The following is a 23,960-nucleotide window of genomic DNA, read 5'->3' on the forward strand; positions in this document are numbered from 1 at the left end:
CAGAGACCCTGCTTGATTTTTATGGCTCATCTTAGTCACCTTTCACATTCTTTGTTATGACCAACATCACACTGCTCCATGTTGTCCTATGTGCTTCCACAGTAGCCTTTCAGCATTCTGAAGGCAGAGACTGGGTTTATAATAACAATATGGTGTTTGTTCAGTAGGTGTGTGTTGGGCTATGAACACTGCATCCGCTCTTATGTTAATACTTAAACAAAATGCTAATGTTGGTCTAGGCATTGTAGCTCAGAGATAGGTTGCTTGCCTGTCATACATAAAGCTGTGGGTTATTTCTCAATACTGAAAAGAAAGAACCTACTTCACGTCTTTACTCCCAGCTCAAGGCCAGCTTGGTTTACAAAGCAAATTCCAGGACAATCAGAGCTGTTACACAGAAAAACTTGTCTCAAAAAACCGAGAGAGAGAGACAGACAGACAGACAGAATTTGGAGGCTAGAGATCTGACTTGGTTAAGAGCACTGGTTGCTCTTACAGAGGACCCAGGTTCTATACCCAACACCTACAACAGACTTCTTCTGTTGTTCACTGGCACCTGGACAACTCCATGTGTACACACATGTACATGCTTGCCTGCGTGCACGCACACACACTATATTTAAAAAAAAAAAAAAAAAGCTCATCAAAGAATCTGACGCTATACCTGAGAAGAGAGCCAGGTGGGATTCCAACTGTGACACTTGCCATCTGTCAACAGCACTCAGGTAATTCAGGAGAAACATTGAATTTTGGATGCCTTTGGATCAGTCAGCCTCTAATATAGACAGTGGATAAAATACAATCCCTGCTGTTGTTCTTGACATTTACTTCTACCATAAATGTCTACGAAAAATGGTAATGAACATTCATTGATGATAGTTTTATGCTAATTCTTAGAACCAGGCATGGTTGCACATACCTATAATGCCATCACTTGGGAGGCAGAGGTAGGAGGATTGCCACTAATTTGAGGCTAGCATAGGTTACATGTTGAGCTCCAAGCCAATGGGAGCTATGCAGTTAGTCTCTGTCTGAAAAGAAAAAGATAAAATATTTTAAAATTCTATTCACGTGCATAAGAACTTTTGAAAGGAAACAAAAACTGGTAATACCATATTCTGAGAATTCTAAATTGATGAGAAACAAGGGGAAGTTTTGCATTTTTTGTACTCTGCCTGACAATTTAAATTTTGTAGAATATTTTGTAGTAAATTTGTCAAAACAGACAAATTCTCCAGTGAGAATAAACTTCAAATAATAGTAGAGAGGGAAATATGGCAAACCTCTGGAGATCTGAAATTTAAGTAAACTCAAAAAACTATGGCAAGGTCAGGCGTGGTGGCTCAAGCCTGTAATCCCACCACTCTGGAGGCAGAGGCAGAGGCAGGAGGATCACTCTAACTTCGAGTCAGAGGCAGATAAGATTTTTGAGTTCGAGACCAGCCGGGTCTACATAGTGAGTTCCAGGGCTACAGAGTAAGACCCTACCTTTAAGAAAAAGAAGCAAACCGAAGGAACAAACCCCCAGAAAACCAACTCTGGGAAGCAGAATTTATTACGGCAACTCCGGCCTCCTCCGTGGCCCCGCCCCTCCTCCTGGCCCCGCCCCGCCCCTGCGGCCCCGCCCCCCCTCGGCTCCAGAACTCAAGGCCGCCATTTCCGCGTTTCAAGCCCGACGGAGCGCGTCTAGAGCCCACAGGCCTGCCCCGGAGCGCGCAAGCCCACACGCACGCGCCGCCCACGTCTAGCTTGCCAATCCGGAGGCGATCAGTTCCAATAATGCCCCGGAAGGCAGCCAGTGAAGAGGAGGCGGCCGGGGAGCCGGGCCCTGAGGAGATGGAGGCTGGGCGGCCGCGGCCGGTGCTGCGCTCGGTGAACTCGCGCGAGCCCTCTCAGGTCATCTTCTGCAACCGCAGCCCACGCGTCGTGCTGCCCTTGTGGCTCAACTTCGACGGCGAGCCTCAGCCCTACCCGACGCTGCCACCGGGCACCGGGCGCCGCATCCACAGCTACCGAGGTACGAACCGCGCGCTAGGCCGCAGGTGCTGTAACAGGCCCGGCGCGTTCTTTCCAACCCCGAGCACTTTGTTCCTACCCACGACATCTACCCCGAGAAATGCCCGGCGTCCCCAGGTCCCGGGCCGGTTCTGCATCCGAAGCCATGACTTCGTGGTGACAACCTGGAGGGGCACAGACAAATGCATGAACAGACAAGAGCCAGCCGCTGTCATAATTGCTGCGCTAGGAACCGGGTTCAGAGGGTTGTGAAAGCGTGGGCAGAGTGCGGGGTGCATCCAGGTAAGGAGCACGCCTCCTAGAAGAAAGGGAGTAGAATAAAAGTTAGCCCAGGGAGTTGACAGTTGTAGCTGGGAGATGCCTATGCGGACTGGAGTCTTGGCCCAAGACTAGCCAACATGGAATATTGGGTTGAATTCCTGAGCCTGCTGCCTGTGCCACTGAATGCTGGGATTTCAGGTTTGTACGAAGCCTGACAGTGTAAGCTGTATTGACCATACCACCATCAGTGGAGAAAAGTAATATGAAGGCCCTGCCTAGATGGTTATGAAGAGAAAGCAAAGCTGCTCTCATGTGTAAAATACCAAGACTCAGGCGGCTGAGGCAACTTCCCCATGCCCTTTTGTTTGCTTGCTGAATAGGGGGAGAAAAAGTTTAAAAGGTTATGTTAGCCCTAGAGAAATAGGGCTGTTTGACATTGCCATATTTATATAATGAAAAACATACCGAAATCTGGGTGTGGTAGCCCAAGATTCAGGAGGCCGAGACAGGAGGATTTCAGTGAGTTTGAGGCCTACGCAGCAAGATTGCATCTGAAACAACAACAACAAAAAAAAACATAGCCTATTATGGTGTGGAATTTGTAGACCAGGCTGGCCTCTCACTTAGAGAGATCTGACTTCCTCTGCCTTTTGAGTTCTGGGATTCAAGTAAAGACCTTTGTCACCAAGCCCAGCTCATACTGCTCTTGTAGAGCTTGGTTCCCAGCATCTCTGTCAGGCAACTCAGGAGTTCCTTGTAACTCCAGCTCCAGGGATCCAATGTTGTGGATGCCTGCACTCACACAAAAAAAGAAAACAGAATTCTGACCAAGGAGACTGTAGTAGTTTGAATAGAAATAGTCCCCATGGGCTCATATATTTGAATGGTAAGGGGGAAGTAAGTCACTGGGGGTGGGCTTTGAGGTTTCAGAAGCCAAAGCCAGGCCCAGAATCTGTCTCTCTGCCCGCTGCCTATGGATCTGGATGTAGAACTGTCAGCAGCTACTTCTCCAGCACCATGTCTGCCTGGATGCCAGCATGCTTCCCGACATGTTGATAATGGACTAAACCTCTGAAACTGTAAGCCAGTCCCAATTAAATGTTTTCTTTTACAAGAGTCACTGTGGTCTTGGTATTTCTTCACAGTGGTAGGACATTGACTGAGACACAAACAAAAAACTGGGGCATTCCTCTTGCCTCAGCCTCCTGAGTCCTGGGATTATACACGTGAACAGAACCATTTACTTTTCATAACTATCCAGGGAGGCTCTTGAGAGAACTTTTCTCCTGATGGTGGTACATTTAATGAGCTCACGCAGATAGGCATGGTGCTACAAACTTGTAACTTGGAGAACAAGATGGAGGCAGGATGATCAGGAATTCAAGCCAGTCTGGGCAACATGATACCCTGATTTAACAAAAACAATAAGATGAAATAAACTAATGCTTCACAAATTTTTTTTTTTTTTTTTTGATATATAGAGGAGAAAAGAAATTTCTTAGATGTTTGGAGATGTAGCACATTTTTTTTTTTCAGTGCTAATGATGGAACCCAGGGCTTTCACATGCTAGGCAAGCATTCTGTCAAGCTCTGTCTGGTCTGTCTTTTTTTTCCCCTATGTGTATGGGTGTTTCCCTTGAGGGCGTGTCTGTACCATGTGTATGATGTGCCTACAGAGGCCAGACAAACTGTAGGTACAAAGGGTAGACACTATGTGGGTGCTGGGAACCAAATCTGGGTCCTCTGCAAGAACAACAAGTGCTCTTCACCGCTGAGCGTCACCTCTCCAGCCCCTACTTTCATTTATTCATTGGCTTGAAACAGGCCTCTGCATGTAGCGGCCTGTCCTTTACACCAAACTTCTGATGTTCGATGAGGAAGAACACAACAGGAAATCAAAATGTCTATAGTCTCCTATTTTACATAAAAACTTGGGTTAATTCAGTATTCTCCAAGATTTATCTTTGCCTGATTTTTACTTTGTTTTTAAATTTTGGTTTGGTGACTGCTAGGAATTGAACCTAGGACCGCACTCATGTTAGGCAAGTACTCTACCATTGTGCAGTGTTTCTAATCCTGTGCCTCATTTTATATAAAAAGAATTAAGGCAGGCATGATGATGCATGCCTATAATGCCAGTGTTAGTGAGGCTGAGGCAGTAGGTTTGGGACCAGCCTGAGCTACATAGTGAGACCCTGTCTCAAGAAAGTTTTTATCGGTTTTGAGCTGGGTTTCTAGTTAGTACTAAGGCACTTCTTGTCAGGTGGGAGGCCTGGGGTTCAGTGCCCAGCAAAACAAAACACTAAGTCTTCAAGGAGGTTTGTGTCCCGTGAGAGATTGCTGTATTCTGAGGGAGTCCCTCTCGGAGGTTTGCCTCCTTTCCTTTGCTGACGCTGTTTTCTCTTTCTAAAAATGAAGGTGTAATCTACACTTGAGGGTGCAGAGCTCCTGGGTTTTGAGAGTTTTTGGCAGTTACAGCAACACCTAGGTGAACTGAGAACTTTTTCGTCACTGCATGAGGATCCTTCCTGCCCCTTCTCACTGAACCCCTTCCCTCCCAGAGTCAAGCTCTTGTCCACTTTTCACACTGTACATCAGTTTGCCTGTTCTTACCCATGAGTCCTTCTATGGCCTTTTGGTTTTTTGTTTTTTCGAGACAGGGTTTCCCTGTGCAGCTCTGGCTATCCTGAAACTCGATCTGTAGACCAGGCTGGCCTTGAACTCACAGAGATCTACCTGGCTGTGCCTCCTGAGTGCTGGGATTAAAGGTGTGCGCCACCCTATCCCCACCCCACCCCTTTTATGGCCTCCTAATATCAACATTCTGCTTTTACACCTCCTGGGCTGGAGACCCGGTGGCGCTTCCTTGACCTGAATGTCGTCCTTTCCTGTCGTGGTTGCAGAGCCCACGCGTGCTCTTTCTGCTTTCTGTCTTTCGCTTCCAGCATGCCATCTCCCTTCAGCCCTGCTTTCTCATGAGTAGGAATCATTGGTGAGCAGTGCTGTTGCAGGCTCCTCTTCTAGAAGGGCTTGGTTAGGACATTAAGCAGAGTGACAGGCAAGTGTTTGGTGTGGCTTGGGGTAATAAACAGGTGCCTTACTCAGACCGGTGTGGCTTCTTAACATCCTCTGCTTGTGTTGACAGGTCATCTTTGGCTCTTCAGGGATGCGGGGACCCATGATGGACTCCTGGTTAACCAAACGGAATTGTTTGTGCCGTCCCTCAATGTGGATGGACAGCCTATTTTTGCCAACATCACACTGCCAGGTTGATATTCAATCTTACATTTTTTTTTCTTTTGAAATAGAATCTAGCTTTCTAACCCAGGTTTCTCTGGAACTTCGTAGTTCATACTGACTTTGAATTTAGAGAAATCTTCTTGCCTCAGTTTCTTAAGTGCTAGGATTTGCAGGTCTGAGTCACCATATGGGCTCCGTCTTTAAAAAAGATATTGGTGAGCATTGTAATGAGTAGAAGATAGCGCTCTACCACTGAGCTAAATCCCCAACCTGGAACTTGCTTTGTAGACCAGGTTAGCTTCAAACTCACAGAGATTAGCCTGCCTTTGCCTCCCTACTGTTGGAATATGCTACCACGCCCAACTGGTATCTAGCCTTTTAGTCTTGTCCTCTACCATAAATGAAATGGAAGTATTTTATTTCTCAGTCTTGTGTTGAACAAAGACAGTTGGTCTCAGAAGCACCCCAGGCTCCTAAGAAGTTGGCGGAGCCAAGGTATCTCTTTGTACAGTTGTGATACCCATTGGTTCCTTGGTCTAGTAACAGGCTTGTGCCCTGGAACCCAGAACAAAGGGAGAGTCCTAGAGCCCTGTGATCCCAGCTACTCAGGAGGCGGGGGCAAGAGGATCACAGGTTCAAGACTAGCCTACAGAGCAAATTTAAGGCCAGTCTGAACAACTTTCTGAGACCCTTTCTCTAAGTGGAAAGTAAAAAGAATACTGGGGCTGGGCATAGTGGCCATGCCCTTAATCCCAGCACTTGAGAGGCAGAGGCAGGTAGATCTCAGTTCCAGGCCAACCTGGTCTACATTAGAGAGTTCCAGGACAGCCAGGGCTACATGGTGAGATCCTTGCTCAGGGCAAAAACCCAACAAAAGTAAACAACAGTGTAATCAGAAAAGAGATGTGAGGAGTTCAATTTTGCCTTATGTGGCAATGACTGGTGACTTTATTACTTTTCTTATTATTTTGGCCCTTTTTTTGGGGGGGGGGGAATCTCATGTTTCCCAGGCTGACCTCAAACTCAATATGTAGCTAAGGATGCCCTTGAACCCCTAATCTTCCTGCAGGAATTACAGGCATATGCCCCCATGCCTGGTTTTATGTCGTGCTGGGGATCAAACTTAGAGGTTTGTGCACTCTTCCGGCTGGGCTAGATCTCTTGGTCCATTGTGAATGTACTTGCTTGTGCAGGTCTATCATACATTATGGGTGTAGAGGGCAGAGGGCAGCCTCAGATGTTATTTACCTAACTGTCTACCTTAATTTTTGAGACAGGGACTTTGAGTGGCCTGGGACTCACTGACTAGGCTGGAGTGGCTGGCCGGTGAGTCCCTGGGACCCCCTTCCTGCTGCCCCAGCACTGGGATTGTAAGCATGTATTCCTGGCTTTGAACGTGGGTTTAAGGAATCCCACTCAGGCCCTCCAGCTTGCACAGTGAGCTCTTTACCGACGAGCTATTTCCCTCTGAGGCAGTGTCTCACTGCAGCCACAGCCATCCTGGCACCCACAGAGATCCCCTGTGTCTGCCTCCTGAGTGCTTGCATTGCAGGTGTCTGCTTGGTCTGCTTTGGTTTATTGAGAAAGGTTTTGCTCTGTAGCACCGGCAGAACTGGAACTCTATGTGTAGACTAAACTTCCACCATTTTTCCTGTCTCTGTTTCCTGAGTGCTGGGGTTATAGACTTGTACCATCACGCCTGATTTATTATGTTATTTTAATTTTTGTTTGTTTGTTTGTTTGTTTGTTTATTTATTTATTTATTTATTGAGACAAGGTCTTTATTGCCCTGGCTTGCCTGGAACTTACATTTAGAAGGTTAGCCTTGAATTTAGAGAGATTTCGCCCCACCCTCCTGAGTGCTGTGGTTACATGTATGAGGCACTCTGCCCAGTGAGTTCAGTGGTTTGCCCTGTATCCAGCCATACACTGTTGGTTATCTGTTGCCATGCGACACTCACTCCCAAACTAACAAGACCATTATATCTGTTAAATCCTCCAGTCTGGCTGGGCTTGGCTAGGGGGTGGTTTTGCTTACTGTTAGGACCTGATGCAGCTGTCTCCTGTTGGTAGTTGCCTAAAGCTGGGTCTCTTGAATGACATCTTAAGGCCTTGTCCCTCTCCCTCTAGGTGTGGTCTCTCCAGCAGGGTAGCCCAGAGCTCTTAAGAATGGACAAACAGACATTGCTGGACCTGCTGAAGGCTTAGGCCCTGAGTTACCAAGGTCACCTCACACTTGGTTAGTTGAAAAAAGGTCAGGCCCAGGCCCAGCGCTGTGAGAGCTGCTGCAGTGACACTGTCACACGTGCTCCTCCTAGTGTTTTTCCCTGAAGTGAGAGTCACAAGTCCATGTCCTTGTGGTTGTGGTGTCTGGCTCCCCACGTGTCTGAGTCTGCCTCAAAGGACTTGGTTTCCTACCTTGCAGTGTATACCCTGAAAGAGCGGTGCCTTCAGGTTGTGCGAAGCCTGGTCAAGCCCGAGAACTACAGGAGGCTGGACATCGTCAGGTCGCTCTATGAAGATTTGGAAGACCACCCAAATGTGCAGAAGGACATACAGCGGCTGACCCAAGAGCACTTTGAAAATCAGCCCCTGGGAGAGGAGCCTGAAGGAGTCCATTGAGATTAGTGGTCCTGAACTCCAGCTTTGATGGTTCTGAGTCTTAATCCACACATAGGACAGGTCACTTTCTTTCCATGTTAAAATGTTTCATTCTCGGAGTAAAATACACTCCATTGTGTAAAAGAAAGTTAACTAATGTCACTGGGCCTTGTGGTGCTTAAGGATAAGAGTCACAAAATGCCACTGAATCTGCCCTTTCTAGAAGCACTCATCAGAAGGCATTTTTTATTTTGCTTCCTGGTAAGTTGGGAAGTTCTGTGTAAGGATATTTGTGTAAGTTCTTCAGCTGGGGTTGCAGTGTGTCCTTTAATGTGGAAATGCAGCAGCATGTGAACAGAGGGCACCTGCCTCCTGCTTTTGGAAGGCTGAGAAGGCCCCAAGGCAGGGATGAATATTCTTCGAGGCCCAGTGCCTAATGTGACAGGAGTCTTCAGTCTGGAATGTTGGCCGAACAAACTGTCAGGTGCTTGGTGGGAGAGTTTGGAGGGTCTGTCTCTCTGAGAAAAGCCTTAAGTGTACAAGTAAAGGAACAGCTTAGCATCTTGTGTTTAGAAAGAACTTTTTTCTGATTTCCCAGGCCTCAGCACTTTGTTTCTACCTTTTTTTTGTTTTGTTTTGTTTTTGTTTTTTGAGACAGGGTTTCTCTGTGTAGTATTGGTGCCTGTCCTGGATCTCGCTCTGTAGACCAGGCTAGCCTCGAACTCACAGAGATGCGCCTGGCTCTGCCTCCTGAGTGCTGGGATTAAAGGCGTGCTCCACTGCCGCCGCCTGGCTGTTTCTACCTTTTTTGTTGCTGTTGTTTATTTTATTTTTTTGAGACAGTGTGTCGTGTAGCCCAGGCCAACCTCAGTCACTCAGTAGGTGATGCTAGCATTGAACTTTGGATCCTCCTGTGTCCCCTGCCCCAGTGTTGGGAGCACATGCGTGCACCATGGCCTGCTCTGTCCTTTTCTTGTTTTGAGACAGGGTCTCATACTGTAGCCCTGCCTCCTGATCCATCTGGCAGCACTCTTGGTTTTAACCAGGTGGGCTGTCCACAGTCACTGTCACGAGTGTTTCTGTAACTTGCCATCCACACAGACACAGAGAAGAGCAGCCTTGTGTTTAATTCTGGTTTTGAAGAGCTGTCTGGAGTAAGCCGCTGCCAGGAGTGGGAGTTTAGGTTGCTCTGTCGATCCCTGGCATTCGAGCAGGGCTCCGCATCTTCTATTGGCAGGACGTGGTCACACTGATTTGGGGTGGGAGGGGTGGGGAGGAGGGGGGCTGTTTTTGAAGCTCCACTCAGCCATACCCTCCAACAATGGCTCACAAAGCAACACAAAGTACACAGTAGCTTTATGGATGGTCACATCGTTTCTTACATATTCAAATATTCATATTACTTCTATCAGACATTTCTGTAAGACATAGTTTTTGTTCCTTTTTCATTCCTCTAGTAGAGAAAAATTAGAGAAAGCTGGGTATGGCTGCACACACCAGAAAAGACAGTCCAACTGAAGGGAAGAAGAAAGACCGTGTGTACTCAGCTTCGTGTAACCACTATAACGGGTGCTCTCTTTGGAGGGCATATTTTGATTGGTTGAAGCTGTTTGTCGTAGCTGAGGTCATAGGGTATGTACTGTTTTGTATCCTGATTTTTCATTTGACTTCATTTTTTTCTCTCCTTTTTGTTTGTTTGGTTTTTGTTTTTCTTTTTCTTTTGAGACAGGGTTTCTCTGTGTAGTCCTGGCTGTCCTGGAACTTGATTTACCAGGCTAGCCTCGAATTCAGAGACCGCCTGCCTCTACCACCCGAGTGCTGGGATTAAAGGCGTACACTAGCATGCCTGGCCTTCATTTAATGTCCTAGTTTAACTTTTCCCCATGTTCCTACAAGCACTGTGTAAACACCAGTGTGCTATGCTCTTCCTTTGAGGATGACTGGAGTGTTTGCCAGCATCCTGGTCTCCTTGATGCTCTAAGATCAGCAAATGACTCAAGGTTTCCCACCAGCCTTTCTGTATCACGCCTTAGCCTACAACATTCCGTGAGCGAAGTGGCCACATGCCCATGTAGAGGGTGCCTGTGTTTGGGAAGTCAGCAGGCGCCGAAGTATTGCAACATTGGTTTTATGTTTTTAAACCTCTTTGTCTCAAAAAGATCTTACGTTTGTCTTATTAAACTGGAAGTTTGAATACTGTTCTCTGTGTTGTCCAAAGAGTGGAGACCTGTGGCTTGAGTCACGTGCTCTTCCTTTGGCGTCCTGTAAATGTGTTCTTCAGACTTCATGTTTTCTACCTTGAGTAGAAAAGGCTGACCTTTAGTACAATAAACGGTGCTAAGTGAAGGAAGCAGGTGTGTTGTGTTACTTTTAACAGGGCTCTTCCCTGTGGGAACTGAAATATTTGCTGAATGGTGTGGGGGGTGGGGCAAGAAGCAAGGCCTCAGTTGTTGTTTTTTTTTAATGTACCGTTGTTTCTGATAGCTTCATTTTCCTTAAGAGAATGAAGTATCTCTGTAAAGCATTTAAACACTGAGGAAGATGGTGGTGAGATGTTCAGGTAGGTGTGGTGGCTCACTCTTGAGATTCTAGAACTCTGGAAGTGGAGCATTTGGATCAGGAGCTGGAGGTCTTCCTCTGTTCCACAGTGAGAGTTCCAGGCTAAGCTGAGCTTTTAAAGACCTTCTCTAGAAGGAACAGTTGGGTTGGAGAGATGGCTCAGCAGTTAAGAGCACTTGCTGTTCTTTCAGGAGACCAGAGTTTGATTCTCAGCACCTAAGTCAGGTGGCTCACAGCTGTCTGGAACTTGAGTTCTGGGGAGTCTAATGTCTCTTGCCTCCAGGGTCACCTGCAGTCTCATGCACATACCCACATGCACACACACACAGCTATTTAAAATAATTCATATTGAAAACATTTTCTTTCTTTTTTTTTTTTTTTTGAGACAGGTTTCTCTGTGTAGCTTTGGAGCCCTTCCTGGAATTCACTCTGTAGCCCAGGCTGGCCTGGAACTCATAGAGATCCACCTGCCTCAGCCTCCCAAGTGCTGAGGTTTAAGGCTTGCACCACCACCACCTGGCTGACGACAGATTTTTAACCTATGAAACAACCAAAAAGAGTAAGTAATCAACATTTTCACAGGTAGTCAACACTGATAACCTGGCAGAGGGCACGGAGACGTGCACTTGCCTATCTGTCAGAGGCCTGGGTGTGGTCCCCAGCACCACACACACACACACACACACACACACACACACACACACATGCTTTTTTTTAGCACTTCAGTCCAGTTTTGTGCTGGTCACTGCCCTACCTGAAACTCCAGTATTACCCCTGAGCTGCTGGCTTCGATACTTGCCTGTATCAGCCCTCACCACACACTTGGTAATTCATTGGCAGATATGCTGGCTAGTTTTATTTTTCCGTTTGTTTTTTCAACACAGGGTTTCTCTGTTTAACAGTCCTGGCTGTCCTGGAACTTGCCTTGTAACAGGCTGACCTTGAACAGATAGATACCTTGGGACTACAGGTGTGTTCACCATGCTAGGTCTAAGATGTATGTCTGTCAGTCCCAATTTTTTTTTTTTTTCCCTTGAGACAGGGTTTCTCTGTATAGTTTTGGTACCTGTCCTGGATCTCGCTCTGTAGACCTAGATGGCCTCAAACTCACAGAGATCCACCTGCCTCTGCCTCCCGAGTGCTGGGGTCAAAGGTGTGCGCCACCACTGCCCAGCCAGTCCCAATTCTTACTCTTCTTTTCAGCTTTAAACAGACATTTGCCCAGTGTTTTTTTTTTTTTTTTTTTTAAGTTTTGGGTTAACATTAAATATCAGTTTTGTGTTGTTTGTTTTTTAAATTTATATATATAAATTTATATACCTATATATATTTATTTACATGCATTGGTGTTTTGCCTGCATGTATGTATGTGTGAGGGTGGTAGATCCTCTGGAACTGGAGTTACAGACAGTTGTGAGCTGCCATGTGGGTTCTGGGAATTGACCTCTGAGCCATCTCTCCAGCCCCCTTGTTTTGTTTTTTTAAACACTAGTGAACTGTGAACCCTATGATCAAAAGCCACATGTATACTGGTCCATAAATTTTTACTTGAATTGGGAAGGTGGACAAATTTTGTGCCTGAGCAAGAAGTGAAGAGGACCCACGGGCATCATGCGTGGAGACTAGCGAGTATGCAGTGACAGTCTTCCTGGAGGGCAGTGGGTAGGATCTGTCACAGTGTGAGATGGGCTCTTTTTTACTACACAAAATCTAGTGTCAGGAACTTAGGAGGATAAGCTGAGCAATGGAACACTTGCCTAACATGCCAAGCGCCTGGCCTTGATCCCAGCATGGCAGAGAAATAAGGTTCAAAACAATGAACTAAAGATTGGCATGGTGGTATATGCCTTTCATCCCATCACTGGGAAGGCAGAGCCAGGCAGATCTCTGAATTCTAGGATAGCCTGGTCTACAGCGTGAGTACCAGGACAGCCAGGGCTACAAAGAGAAACTGTCTCAAAAAGCAAATAAATTTAAATGAACTTCAAGTTTTTATATTTTATTTCGTGTGTACAAGTGTTTTGACTACATGTATGTATGTGTACCATGTGCATGCCTAGTACCCAAGGACAACAGAAGAGGGCATCAGATGCCTTGGAACTGAAGATAGGAATGATTGTGAGCTGCCCGATAGGTACTAGGAACTGCTGCAGTAAAGGCTCTTAGCCTCTGAGCCACTTCTCCAGACCAGGCTGACCTCGAACTCACAGAGATTCACCTGTCTCTGTCTCCCAAGTGCTGGGATTAAAGGTGTACGCCACCACTGCCCAGCTTACTTTTCAATTAAAAAAAATAATTTTTGTGACATGGTCTCACTTTGTAGACCAGACTGACCTGCCCTGGAACTCAGTGTGTGTTACTAGACTGGCTTTGAACTTGTCCATCAGCCCCAGCCACCCGACAATGGCATGCGACACTGTGCCCTGTGCACTTTTAAATCGTTCAGCACATTGTGTAATTCATTCTTTCTCCCAACACTGAAGGCAAAAACCTCTGGATTTTCTTCGCTTAAGCCTCACCAACACCCATTAGGTGAATGCGTTCCAGGTGGCCATGGAGGTAAAATTGGCCAACCTCAGGGACTGACTGCCTTGGAACTTGGGACTCCCCGCCCTGGTCTAGGATTCGGGCAGCATGTGCTATCGAATGCAACCACTAGGGGGCGCTGGCCTGCCCGCTCTCGGCCATGGGCTGGATGGCGCGTGCTGCCGCACTTGGGCACTTGGGGGCGCCCGCTCGCCGGTCCAGAGCGGCCGCGGGCAGCGCCGCCCCTCACTAGGGAAGCCGCGGCCCTCTGCCGTGGGCTCAGTCGCTGCGCAGTCTCGCCATGGCTTGCTACATCTACCAGCTACCGTCCCGAGTGCTGGACGACCTGTGCCGCAACATCGACACGCTCAGCGAATGGGACTGGATGCAGTTCGGTGAGTGTGTCGCCTACTTTCCACTGGGACCGCGCCCATTCGTGTTACCCGAGGCCGGGGGGTGCCTGTTTAGGACGCTGCTACTTCGTTTTAGTTTCCAGACCGACTTGAAGCTGCCTGTGAAGCGTAGGTGGGACTCGGACCCAGGCTCCTGCTCGACTCCCACTGTAGCCGCCTCTTGCTGTGTTTTGTCTGTTTGTGTCTGGATCGTGGAGCTGTAGTAGGTTGTCTGCGCAGTTGCGCTCTTGCCCAGGCTGTGTGCGTTCCAGTCTCAACACTTTGCCGCTTGTGTCTGGGGGCCACTCTCTTTACTTTCCTGAAATTTGTCCTAATCTGTAAACAGCAGGCGACAATTATAGCCTCATTGTACAGGTGTGAGAATAAAAGTTATGGCAAGAAGGCTCCTTCCTACCTTAGTGGTGTTGTTGGGTGGTTGATTTTCCATTCTTTCTGTTTTGAGACGGTCACACTGTGTATGTAGCCCTGGCTGCCCTGGAGCTTACTGTGTAGAATAGGCTGGCCTGGAACTCACAGAGATCCACCTGCCTTCCAAATGCTGGGATTAAAGGTGTGCACTGCTATGCCTGGTTATTGATTGATTGATTGATTGATTGATGGCAGTGAGGGAGCTGATCCTAGGGACTTGTGCCTGCTAGGCAAGCATACTACACTGAATCATATGCAAGGCAATTTCTTTTTCGTCTTTTGAGACATGGATGGTTTCCTTATGTAGCCCAGGTTGTCTTAAAACTTCCCATCCTCTTATCTCAGCTCCTGAATGTGGGATTACAGATTTGAACCATTGGGCCTTGGTGTTTTTTCCTCTTCTTTTTTTTGGATAGGGACTCATGTAGAATATCCGGGAGCTTGCTATGTAGCCAAGGATGCCCTTGAACTTCTGATACTCCCACTTCCACTTTGGAATTGGGTTTACAGGCTTGGTGTATGTGGTGCTGGAGATGGATGCCAGTAGAGCACTATACCAACTGAGCGACAACCCCTCCCCTTATTCTTGTAGATCAAAAAGACATGGTTAACAGTTGTCATGCTTAGTTTTATGGTTTAAGTCAGTGTAACTTTCATCACTTAATTTCCTAAATGACGTAATATATATGTTCCATTGTTATTGTTTGCTTATTTTTTATTTTTTATTATTATTTTTTAGATGTGGTCTTGTGTAGCCCAGGCTAGCCTAGAACTTATTATATTACTAACGATAACTTTGAATTTCTGTTCTTTCTACTGACACCTCTCAAGTGCTGGGATTATGGGGATGTGCCACCTTGCCTGAATTCAGTAATAAATATATTATATATATATTTAATATATTTAAAATAATATATATTTAAAATAATATATACTTAAAATATATTAAATATATTATATATATATATATTTACATTATTGGAGGCTTGGCAAGATTGCTGAATGGGTAAAGGCTCTCAATCTCAAGCCTGTGGTCCTGAGTTCAATCCCTGGAGCCCACATAAAGGTGGAAGGAGAGAACTAACTCCACAGAGTTGTCCTGTGACTACTACACATGAACCATGGCATGAGCACCCACACAAATCATGCATAAATACACAGCAAATTGTTTTACACTTGCGAAAGGTGGTTTTCATGCCTGTAGATGACACCCAGGAGTGACTGTTAACATGTTTTCTTTGATGTTTATTGTTGAACCGAAAAGTCTGTGAATCCTAAAATTAAAAAAAAAATGTTTTACGTTTTGTCAGATAGATATAGTAAACATCTATAATGCCACACTGGGGACATAGAGGCAGGGGGATCAGGAGTCCAAGGTCAGGTGCAGGTACTTAGGGAATTTGAAGTAACTGGGCAAGTGAGACCTTATCTCAAAACAGAAGGGACAAAGCTATCACTCCCCAATTTTTTACATCATAAAGAATAGTGCTAATTAAAAAGAGTATATAAAATAGGTATGCTTGACACAATAGTAAAGTAAGTGTGTACGTGTCCCTCCAGTTTGAACATATAACATGCATGTTAGGGTTCAGGTGTACCTCAGTGGTGGAACACTCAGTTAACATGTGGGAGGCCCTGGGATCTGTCCCTAGCCCTGCAAACGAAACAGAAAATAAGAAGGAAGAAAAGAAAAGAAATCATAAGTAGTTTAAGGTAGTGGTCCTCAATTTAGGATTCCTTTTTTCCATAAGTAACAATTGCCAACATCTAGAGACATGTCTAGTTGACAGACCTTGGTGGATGCGGTAGGTGAACATCAGGGCTACTGTAAGACACCCAGTAGGACAGACCCTCAGCACAAAGCACAGCTACCCCGAGAGTCAGCATGAATGGGGTTCAGGGACCCTTTGATCGAGGGAGATAAGAAGAGAGAGAAAGAGGGAGGGAGGGAGGGAGGGAGAAAGGAAGGAAGAAAGGAAAGAAAGAAAAAAATACTGTAGGAGTTGAGAGCAGAAAGATGAGCCCAGTTCTCCACAGGGATGAGCATTCGTAGCCTCCGAGGCTATTGAAACACCTGTTGCTGTTCATGTTGCTAACTTCTTGACCTTGCAGCCCCATAGTGCTCAGGACTGTGCCTTCTGCTCTTCTTCTCAGATGCATTGAAGTGTAGATATGTATGCCAACCATCCTGTCATTTTTGTACACCAATCACACATGACAGATAGCCTGCCTTTTTTTTAAAAACAAAAAAAATTTCTTGTGCATTGGTGTTTTGCCTGCATGTCTGTGTGAGGATGTGGGATCCCCTGGAACTGGAGTTACAGACAGTTGTGAGCTGCCATGTGGGTGTTGGGAACTGAACCTGGGTCCTCTGGAAGAGAAGCCAGCGCTTTTAACTGCTGGGCCATCTCTCTAGCATCACCCCCCCCCCCCCAACCTGCCTTTTTTCTCTTAGAATACATCATAGGCATTTCACTTTGATAGACCTCCTCCGCCATGGTCTATTGTGTCCTTACACTGGCCTCAAACTGGCGGTCCTCCTGCTCCAGCTTCTCTGAATACACCACACCTGGCAATATATTCTTTGGATTTTCTCTTGAGTGTGCATTTTCATTTGGAGAAACTGGGAGGCTGGTGTTGGTAACATCTGGGATGAAGGGAAGTGGCTGTCTTCTCTTGTGCCCTCAGCCTTAGTCGTGGGGTGCCTGTGAGGATGTCTTGTAGCTGGAGAGTTTTCTTTCCGTTTGTGGCTGGAGTTTTTTCTCCGGGTCCTGCCAAGCCCCGGTAGTCCCTTAGCCCGCTTATAAAATAAACATACAGATGCTTATATTATTTAAACTGTTTGGCCATTAGCTCACGCCTATCATTGTCTAGCTCTTACTCTTATATTTAGCCCATTTGTATTAATCTATACTTTGCCACGTGGTTCGTAGCTTACTGGTACCTTACATCTTCCTTGTCCTGGCGGTGGCTCCAGGCAGTCTCTCCCTCTGCCTTTCTGTTCCCTCAATTTTTCTCTTTGTTAGTCCCGCCTATACTTCCTGTCTGGCTACTGGCCAATCAGTGTTTTATTTATATAGAGCGATATCCACAGCAATGTCTGTTACCACCTGATTGTCCAGGGGACTCTGTGTCCCAATACTTGGATGCCCTATGGTGATTTGGAATATTTCCTGGGCAGCTCTGTGTGTGTGTGTGTGTGTGTGTGTGTGTGTGTGTGTGTGTGTAGGTGTCTTTAATTTTTTTCCCATTTCAGCCCAGCCCTGAACTGTCGGGAGCAGGATACCTTCTGTTCTTAGAATATTAGTGTAAGAGACACACTTATGGCTTATGACTTTTTGGAAAAAAGCTTTATTAAGATATAATTTATGGGCTGGGTGGTGGTGGCATGCATCTTTAATCCTAGCACTTGGAAGGCAAAGGCAGGCAGATCTCTGTGAGTTTAAGGCCAGCCTGGTCTACAGAGTGGGTTCCAGGCTACACAGAGAAACCCTGTCTCAAAAAAACCCAAAAAATAAAAAATAAAATAAAAAGATACAATCCATGAGGTTGAGGTGTGGCTCAGTGGTCAAGTGTGTGCTTACCCTGCCTAAGGCCCTGGGTTCAACTGCTGGAATGAATTAACAGAGAAGGGGGGGGAAGGGAAGAGGGGATGGGAAGGAAGAAGAGGAGGAGGAGGGAGAAAGGGGTGGTATTGTGGTGCTACAGATGTGCAATCTGAGCACTGAGGTAGGAGGAGCAGGTGTTCAAGTTCAGTCTCCAGTATGTAGTGAATTCCAGACCAGCCTGAGTTACCTGAGGGCCTGTCTCAAAAAGCCCAAACACAAGCAGACAAGCAAGCAAATGATAAAACAAACAAAAATACAAACAAGCAGGGAAGCCGTAATCAACAATCATATAATCCACATATTTAAATCAATGATCACGTAGAGCACATATTTAAATCAATGATCATGTAGAGCACATATTTAAATCAATGATCATACAGTGCACATATTTAAATCAATGATCATGCAGTGCACATATTTAAATCAGCGATCATGCAGTGCACATATTTAAATCAGCGATCATGCAGTGCACATATTTAAATCACCGATCACGTAGAGCACATATTTAAATCAGCGATCATGCAGTGCACATATTTAAATCAGCGATCATGCAGTGCACATATTTAAAGAGCACCTCGGTGGCTCTTAGCACATTCATAGGGTTGTGATTTTATTTTTATTACTCCAGATGGAAGCCTGTCCCCCTTCAGTGCCACTCCTCACCCCTTCGCCAGCACTCCCTCGGCTCCAGGTGTTTCCTGTCTAGTGTTTCATGTGAGTGGGACCATCCAGTGTTCACAGCCCTTCACAGTAGGCTTCACTTAGCAGCTCTTAAAGGTCCATCCCTGTGGTAGCAGACGTGAGCCCCTGAATTGCTTTCCTTCTCTTCCTCTGTCCCCTTCTCAGGCCTCTCTCACACCCTGTTTCCCCATTACTCTCCTACCCACTCATTTCTCCTCCCTCCCTCCCTCCCTCCCTCCCTCCCTCCCTCTCTCTCTCTCTCTCTCTCTCTCTCTCTCTCTCTCTCTCTCTCCTTTCTTTTCCAGTGTTGGAAATGGAACCCAGGGCCTCTCACATGCTGGACAAACACACTATTAACGAGCCATACCCCTTGTCCCAGTTTCTTTTTATACTCAAATAACATTCCAGCATATGGACGTCTCACATTTTGCTTTTCTATTTTTCCATTGATGGCTATGTGGGCTCTTCTCATTCCTGGGCAGTCATGATAATGCCACGGTGGACATTTGTGTTCTAGCGTCAGTGTGTCAGTATGGATGGATGCTTTCATCCCCCTTGGGTGTACACACATAGGCATGGGGTAGAGAGTCGGGAGTGCACTCTGTACTGCTTGTTAGAGGGACACACTGCCAGTTGTTTCCCAGACAGACTGCCCTGGCTCACACTCGCACTATCCATATAGGAGGGCTACTGTTTGTCTTGCCAAAGCCTGGCCTGCCTGGTCTCTCTTTTCAACTCTTGCTTGTTGGCCATTTGCACACCCTTTTCCAAGAACTGCTCCGAATCTACAAGTCCTGGAGATGGCAGAATTACCCACAGTCCTCTGAGGCCTCACTGATGGAGGATATCAAGGGAATCACTTTGCAGGCCTGCCAGCTTCGGCCCTCTCGCCTCCAGCTCCTACACCTCACCTCACTCTCCCCGCCTCAGCCTCCCTGGCCTCCTTTGGGCTTTAGATCCTTGTATCTGCGGTTCCCTCTGCCTGAGTTACTCTTCCTCCTGCCTGGCTTTGTAGTCTGTACTAGTTTCTCTTGCTGCTGTAACAAATAATCACAAATTGAGTGGCGGTCTCAAGCAGCACAGACTTCTGACCTCACACACCTGGAGGCCGTTCCCTTGGCCGACGGCCCCTCCCTCCATCTTCAAGGCGGCAGCACAGACTCTTCCGACGACGCCTGACCTGTGTTTCTCTCACCTCCCCTTTTTAATTCTCTCCTACCCTCCCAACAGGGTCTCAAAGCCGCCATCCCCAGCTCTTTGCCCTCCTTTTAGAAGGACTCTGGAAATGATAGGGCTGATCCAGGCAGTCTGGGAAGCTCCCTTCCCTCTCCGTTCTTATCTCGTCCCATTTGCACAGTCTCTATGGCCTCCTAAGACAATGTATTCAAGGGTCTTGGGGCTTAGGGACCAGATGCTTTTGTGGGTAGATATTGGTCTGTCTGCCATAGTTCTGCCTCTTGAAGGCACCCATCTGTCCCTGCCCCAATTTCTCAGCCCATCAGAGGTTTCACCTCGGGTCCCCTGAACATGCTCACCCTTCCCTTGTTCCTGCTTTGGCTAGTCCGTCTCTCCCTATAGCACATAAGCCATGTGTGTGGGGACTGATCCTGCCTCTTTCCCAGCGTCTGTGGAGTCAAGGACAGTGCTGGGCAAGCGGGCAGGTGCTCGGCATCCACCCCAGAGAATGACTCATAGGTGGGTGCATCTTCTCACCCCGGAAGCTGCTCTGAGCCCCAGGCTGGGCCTCCCTTGAGGGTCAGGGTCACTGGGCCTGGAGCTGGCTAGGCAGCTGCCAGCTGGTCTCAGTCAGGACTCTGGTTTTCCATGCCCCAAAGGAGGAAGAACTTGGATGATTGTCCCTCTACTTTTTATTCTCGGCTGCTGAGTTATTCTAGAAAAGGGTGATCTTGAGCTGTGGTCCCGGGAGGGAGGGTGTGGGAAGATCTAAAGTGGTTTAGAAAACCCACAGCCACAAGTATGCATGCTCTTGGATCTAGCCCAGTGGGTAGCCTGTCCCTCGTCTGTTTCTCTGCGGTCACAGCTGCACTCTGTCTGGACCTGTGTAGATGGGGTTCTTACCGGTTCATCCACCTGGGAGTGTGCAGAGGGCCCCTGCAGGAGCCCCTTTGCTGGAGCACTCTTCTTCTTGCTCACCAGTGCAGAGCAGCAACCTTTGTGCACTGCCTGGCTGTGTGACTTCAGGCAAGTGACTGCGTGTCTCTGAGCCTTTCATCTGCAAGAGGCTGAGGGAACACAATGGAGTTTGTCTTGTCAGGAGAGGGGCATTTGACCTTGGGGCTGGTCATTTCAGGACGCTGTGCTGCCCCTGCTCCGGAGAACTCTAAGGATGGGTAGGCCTTCCCCAGGATTCAGCAATTAGCACGGAACAATGGCTATAACACATTTATGTCCCCATTACTGAGTGCCAAGTGGTATCCCAAGTGTCCCAGTGTATAGAGTTCTCTGGTCCTTGTAGCCACCTCTGAGGTCGATGAGAAAACGGAGGCTCTGGGAGAGGTGACAGACCTTCCCTAGTGTACAGCAAGGAAGTGCCCGGGAGGGTTTGAACCAGGGCTGCTGTGTCAGTCAGCTCTCACTGTGGCAAAACTCCTGAGGGAGTCGCCTTAGAAAGAGGGAAGGTTTGGCTCACAGTGTGAGAGATTGCAGTCCGTGATCTTTTGATTCTGCTTTGGCCTGTGGCAAGGTCTCATGGCATGGAGCTCATGGTCAGGCAAAAGCACCTCATGGAAGGCGCTGGACTCCTATAGCCCCCTTGGGAGCACATCTCTCAAGGCTCAGAAGACTCCCCCGAGACCTGTGCCTTCAAGCTCCTACCTCTCCAGGTACCAAGCTGGAGAACCAAGCCTTTAGCCAGGGGCCCTTGGTGGGACACCAGATCTGAAGGGTAGCGTTCACACATGTGGGGAAAGTCTGGGAGATGAGCTTCAGGGAGGCAGTCAGTGGTTTCCTTGGGTCTCCCAGCTAGAAAGATGAGGAGGACTTTTCTCTCTTCCATAACGATCAGATTACTAACAGCCATAGCCTTTCGGGGGGCCCTTGGCGGTGACTGAGCCCCCATCTGCCTCTCTGCCTGCCCTGCTCCTGGGTGCAGTATTAATGGATCAGTACCTTAAGAGATGGTCAGTTTCACAGGACTGAACTCTCCCTTAGAGAAGGCACCCTGGGGTTCACTTCCTGTTTCTCCTGGGAGGAAATGGAAATTCACAAGGGTCAAGGCTCTGGCAGGCCAAGCCCCACTCCACAAGCATCTTTACTAGGCTGGCTTTTCATGACATATCCTTCCTCTTTGCCCCCTGTGAACAGTGGGAAGGGGACTCTGGGCTGTTACATCACTTCCCGCTGGCTAGGAATCTGGTTTGGAGTTTCCAGTGACTAAAACTGCAACTCTGGAACTTTCCATTCCTACAGGGCACTTCTCCCGGAGGCTTTCTCTGTAGGAGAGTGTTGTGGTCCTTCCTCATTTATCTAGTGACAGGTCCTTTGTGTTTATCCTGGCTCTGATGTCTTCCATGTTCTTTTTTTTTTTTTTTTTTTGAAGCTGAGGATCAAACTCAGGGCCTTGTGCTTGCTAGGCAAGCGCTCTACCACTGAGCTAAATCCCCAACCCCATCTTCCATGTTCTGAGCTTTATCTCTGGCCTCCCTGTCCCCTGCTCGACACACCTCCAAGCTCATATTCCAAACAGAAAAGCTCATGGAGTTTTGGTTTCGCTTGCCCTCTTTAGAGCTCATCTAGGTTTCCAGTATGCTTAATGACATTTTTCTTTGGTGGTGCTAGGGCTGAACCAGAGCCTCATTCGTGACAGGCAAGCACTGTTCCAACCAAGTACACCACAGTCCCCAACACACTCGACTTTGTGTTCGCATAAATTCCCACTCGGTGATTTTTGAACTCTTGGCACCAAAGCTTGATTTTGTTGTTGCTGTTGTATGTTTTTTTGGGTGTTTGTTTGTTTGTTTGTTTTTCAAGACAGGGTTACTCTGTGTAACAGCCCTGGCTGTTCTGGAACTGGCTTTGTAGACCAGGCTGGCCTCAAATTCACAGAGATCCACCTGCCTCTGTCTCCCGAGTGCTGAGATTAAAGGCATGCGCTACCACCACTTGGCAGCTTGGTTTTTTAATTCTTCTTCTTTTTTTTTTTTTCTTCGAGACAGGGTTTCTCTGTGTAGCTTTGCGCCTTTCCTGGAACTCGCTTTGGAGACCAGGCTGGCCTTGAACTCACAGAGATCCGCCTGGCTCTGCCTCCTGAGTGCTGGGATTAAAGGCGTGCGCCACCACCGCCTGGCCTAATTCCTCATTTTTGTTTGGTTTTGTTTTGCAGTACTGGGGTGGAGCCTGGGGTCCCCTGCACGTGCTAGCAGGTGTTTTTCCATCGTGCTACACCTCCCCAGGCTGTCGCAGTCTCAATTTTTGTTTGTTTGTTTTAAATGCTTCTCTTATGTCAATAGATTCAGTGGCAGGGCTGGGAGTGATGGCTCATGCTGTTAATCCTAGCAGATCTGTGAGTTCAAAGCCAGCCGGTCCTGCATAGTGAGACCCTATCTTCAAAACAAAACAACAAAAACAAAACAAAACAAAACAAAAACCAGTGGGAATCTATGTCACAAATAAGGGCTGGAAGTGTGGCTCAATGGTTTAGCCGCCCTCCACTCATCTGCATCCTAGCCTGCTGCCCTGAGTTTTTCCATCTGGGGATGTGTCTGTGATGGAGACAGATGACACTCTCTGCCTGCAGGGGGCTTCTGTTTTAGATGAAGTAGGCACAGTTCTGCTCCCCACTGAGGCTTTTGCTTTCTCATCCCAAGCAAAGACACTGCTGATTCCCAAGGCTCCCAGGCTCCTGTCCCCTGGTCTTCCTCCTGCGGGGGAAGTAGCCATGGTGACACCTGGCAGGAGCAGGGGGACAGGAAGGGCCTCTCCCTGGGAGGCCGCACCTCCAGCTCTAAGCGGAATCCTCTCCTGCCTTCCAGCCTCCTATGTGATCACGGACCTGACACAGCTGAGGAAGATCAAATCCATGGAGCGGGTGCAGGGTGTGAGCATCACCCGGGAGCTGCTGTGGTGGTGGGCCATGCGACAGGCCACCGTCCAGCAGCTGGTGGACCTCCTGTGTCACCTGGAACTCTACCGAGCTGCCCAGATTGTCCTGAGCTGTGAGTAACCATCTGCCCTTAAGGGGGGGTCTCAGCAAGGGCTGTGTGTCTGTCTGAAGATGCTGTCCATCTTTTGTCAGTGCAGGGGGAGGAACCAACTCGGACGAGATGAGCTCTCTGCCACTGAGCTGCACCCTAGCCCTGGGACCCTTCTTCCTAGGCTAAAATTCACACCCCAACTCCGTTATGTCAGCTGTTATCTGCTGGCCTGCTGTGAACTCTACTGGGCTGACTAGCCAGAGACCTAAAGCCTTTTATTTTTGTAATTAAAACAACATTGGAGCCGGGGGTGGGGTGGGGTGGGGTGGGGGTGGCGGCGCACACTTTTTTTTTTTTTAAGATTTATTTATTTATTATGTACACAGAAGAGGGGCGCCAGATCTCATTGCAGATGGTTGTGAGCCACCATGTGGGTGCTGGGAATTGAACTCAGGACCTCTGGAGGAATAGTTGGTGCTCTTAACCTCTGAGCC

The 23,960-nt window shown here is 47.6% G+C and overlaps 2 protein-coding genes across 2 annotated transcripts in view; both read left to right on the forward strand.

Moving 5' to 3' along the window:
* The first annotated feature begins 1,638 nt into the window (after positions 1-1,638).
* Positions 1,639-8,280, forward strand: Vhl (von Hippel-Lindau tumor suppressor). Its single transcript, XM_059258382.1, has 3 exons — positions 1,639-2,017; positions 5,423-5,545; positions 7,943-8,280. Exons 1-3 carry the CDS (start codon positions 1,780-1,782, stop codon positions 8,137-8,139), a joined length of 558 nt encoding a protein of 185 aa, XP_059114365.1. The 5' UTR covers positions 1,639-1,779; the 3' UTR covers positions 8,140-8,280.
* Positions 8,281-13,468: 5,188 nt separating this feature from the next.
* The window catches only part of Irak2 (interleukin 1 receptor associated kinase 2), a 57,408-nt gene continuing 46,916 nt past the window's right edge, over positions 13,469-23,960 (forward strand). The window contains exons 1-2 of the mRNA XM_059258384.1: positions 13,469-13,598; positions 23,305-23,487. Coding sequence (XP_059114367.1) covers positions 13,505-13,598; positions 23,305-23,487 — 277 coding nt within the window. The 5' untranslated portion in view covers positions 13,469-13,504. The remainder of the gene's footprint in view (positions 13,599-23,304; positions 23,488-23,960) is intronic.

The sequence above is a fragment of the Peromyscus eremicus genome, chromosome 3 (assembly GCF_949786415.1).
Source record: "Peromyscus eremicus chromosome 3, PerEre_H2_v1, whole genome shotgun sequence".
Taxonomy (NCBI): Eukaryota; Metazoa; Chordata; class Mammalia; order Rodentia; family Cricetidae; genus Peromyscus; species Peromyscus eremicus.

What these genes read in the sequence shown, in the direction of transcription:
- Vhl (XM_059258382.1), top strand. Translation starts at nt 1,780, where the DNA reads ATGCCCCGGAAGGCAGCCAGTGAAGAGGAGGCGGCCGGGGAGCCGGGC. An exon ending in CCGCATCCACAGCTACCGAG is followed by an intron (nt 2,018 to 5,422) that starts GTACGAACCGCG and finishes TTGTGTTGACAG; the next exon opens with GTCATCTTTGGCTCTTCAGG. An exon ending in TGCCAACATCACACTGCCAG is followed by an intron (nt 5,546 to 7,942) that starts GTTGATATTCAA and finishes CCTACCTTGCAG; the next exon opens with TGTATACCCTGAAAGAGCGG.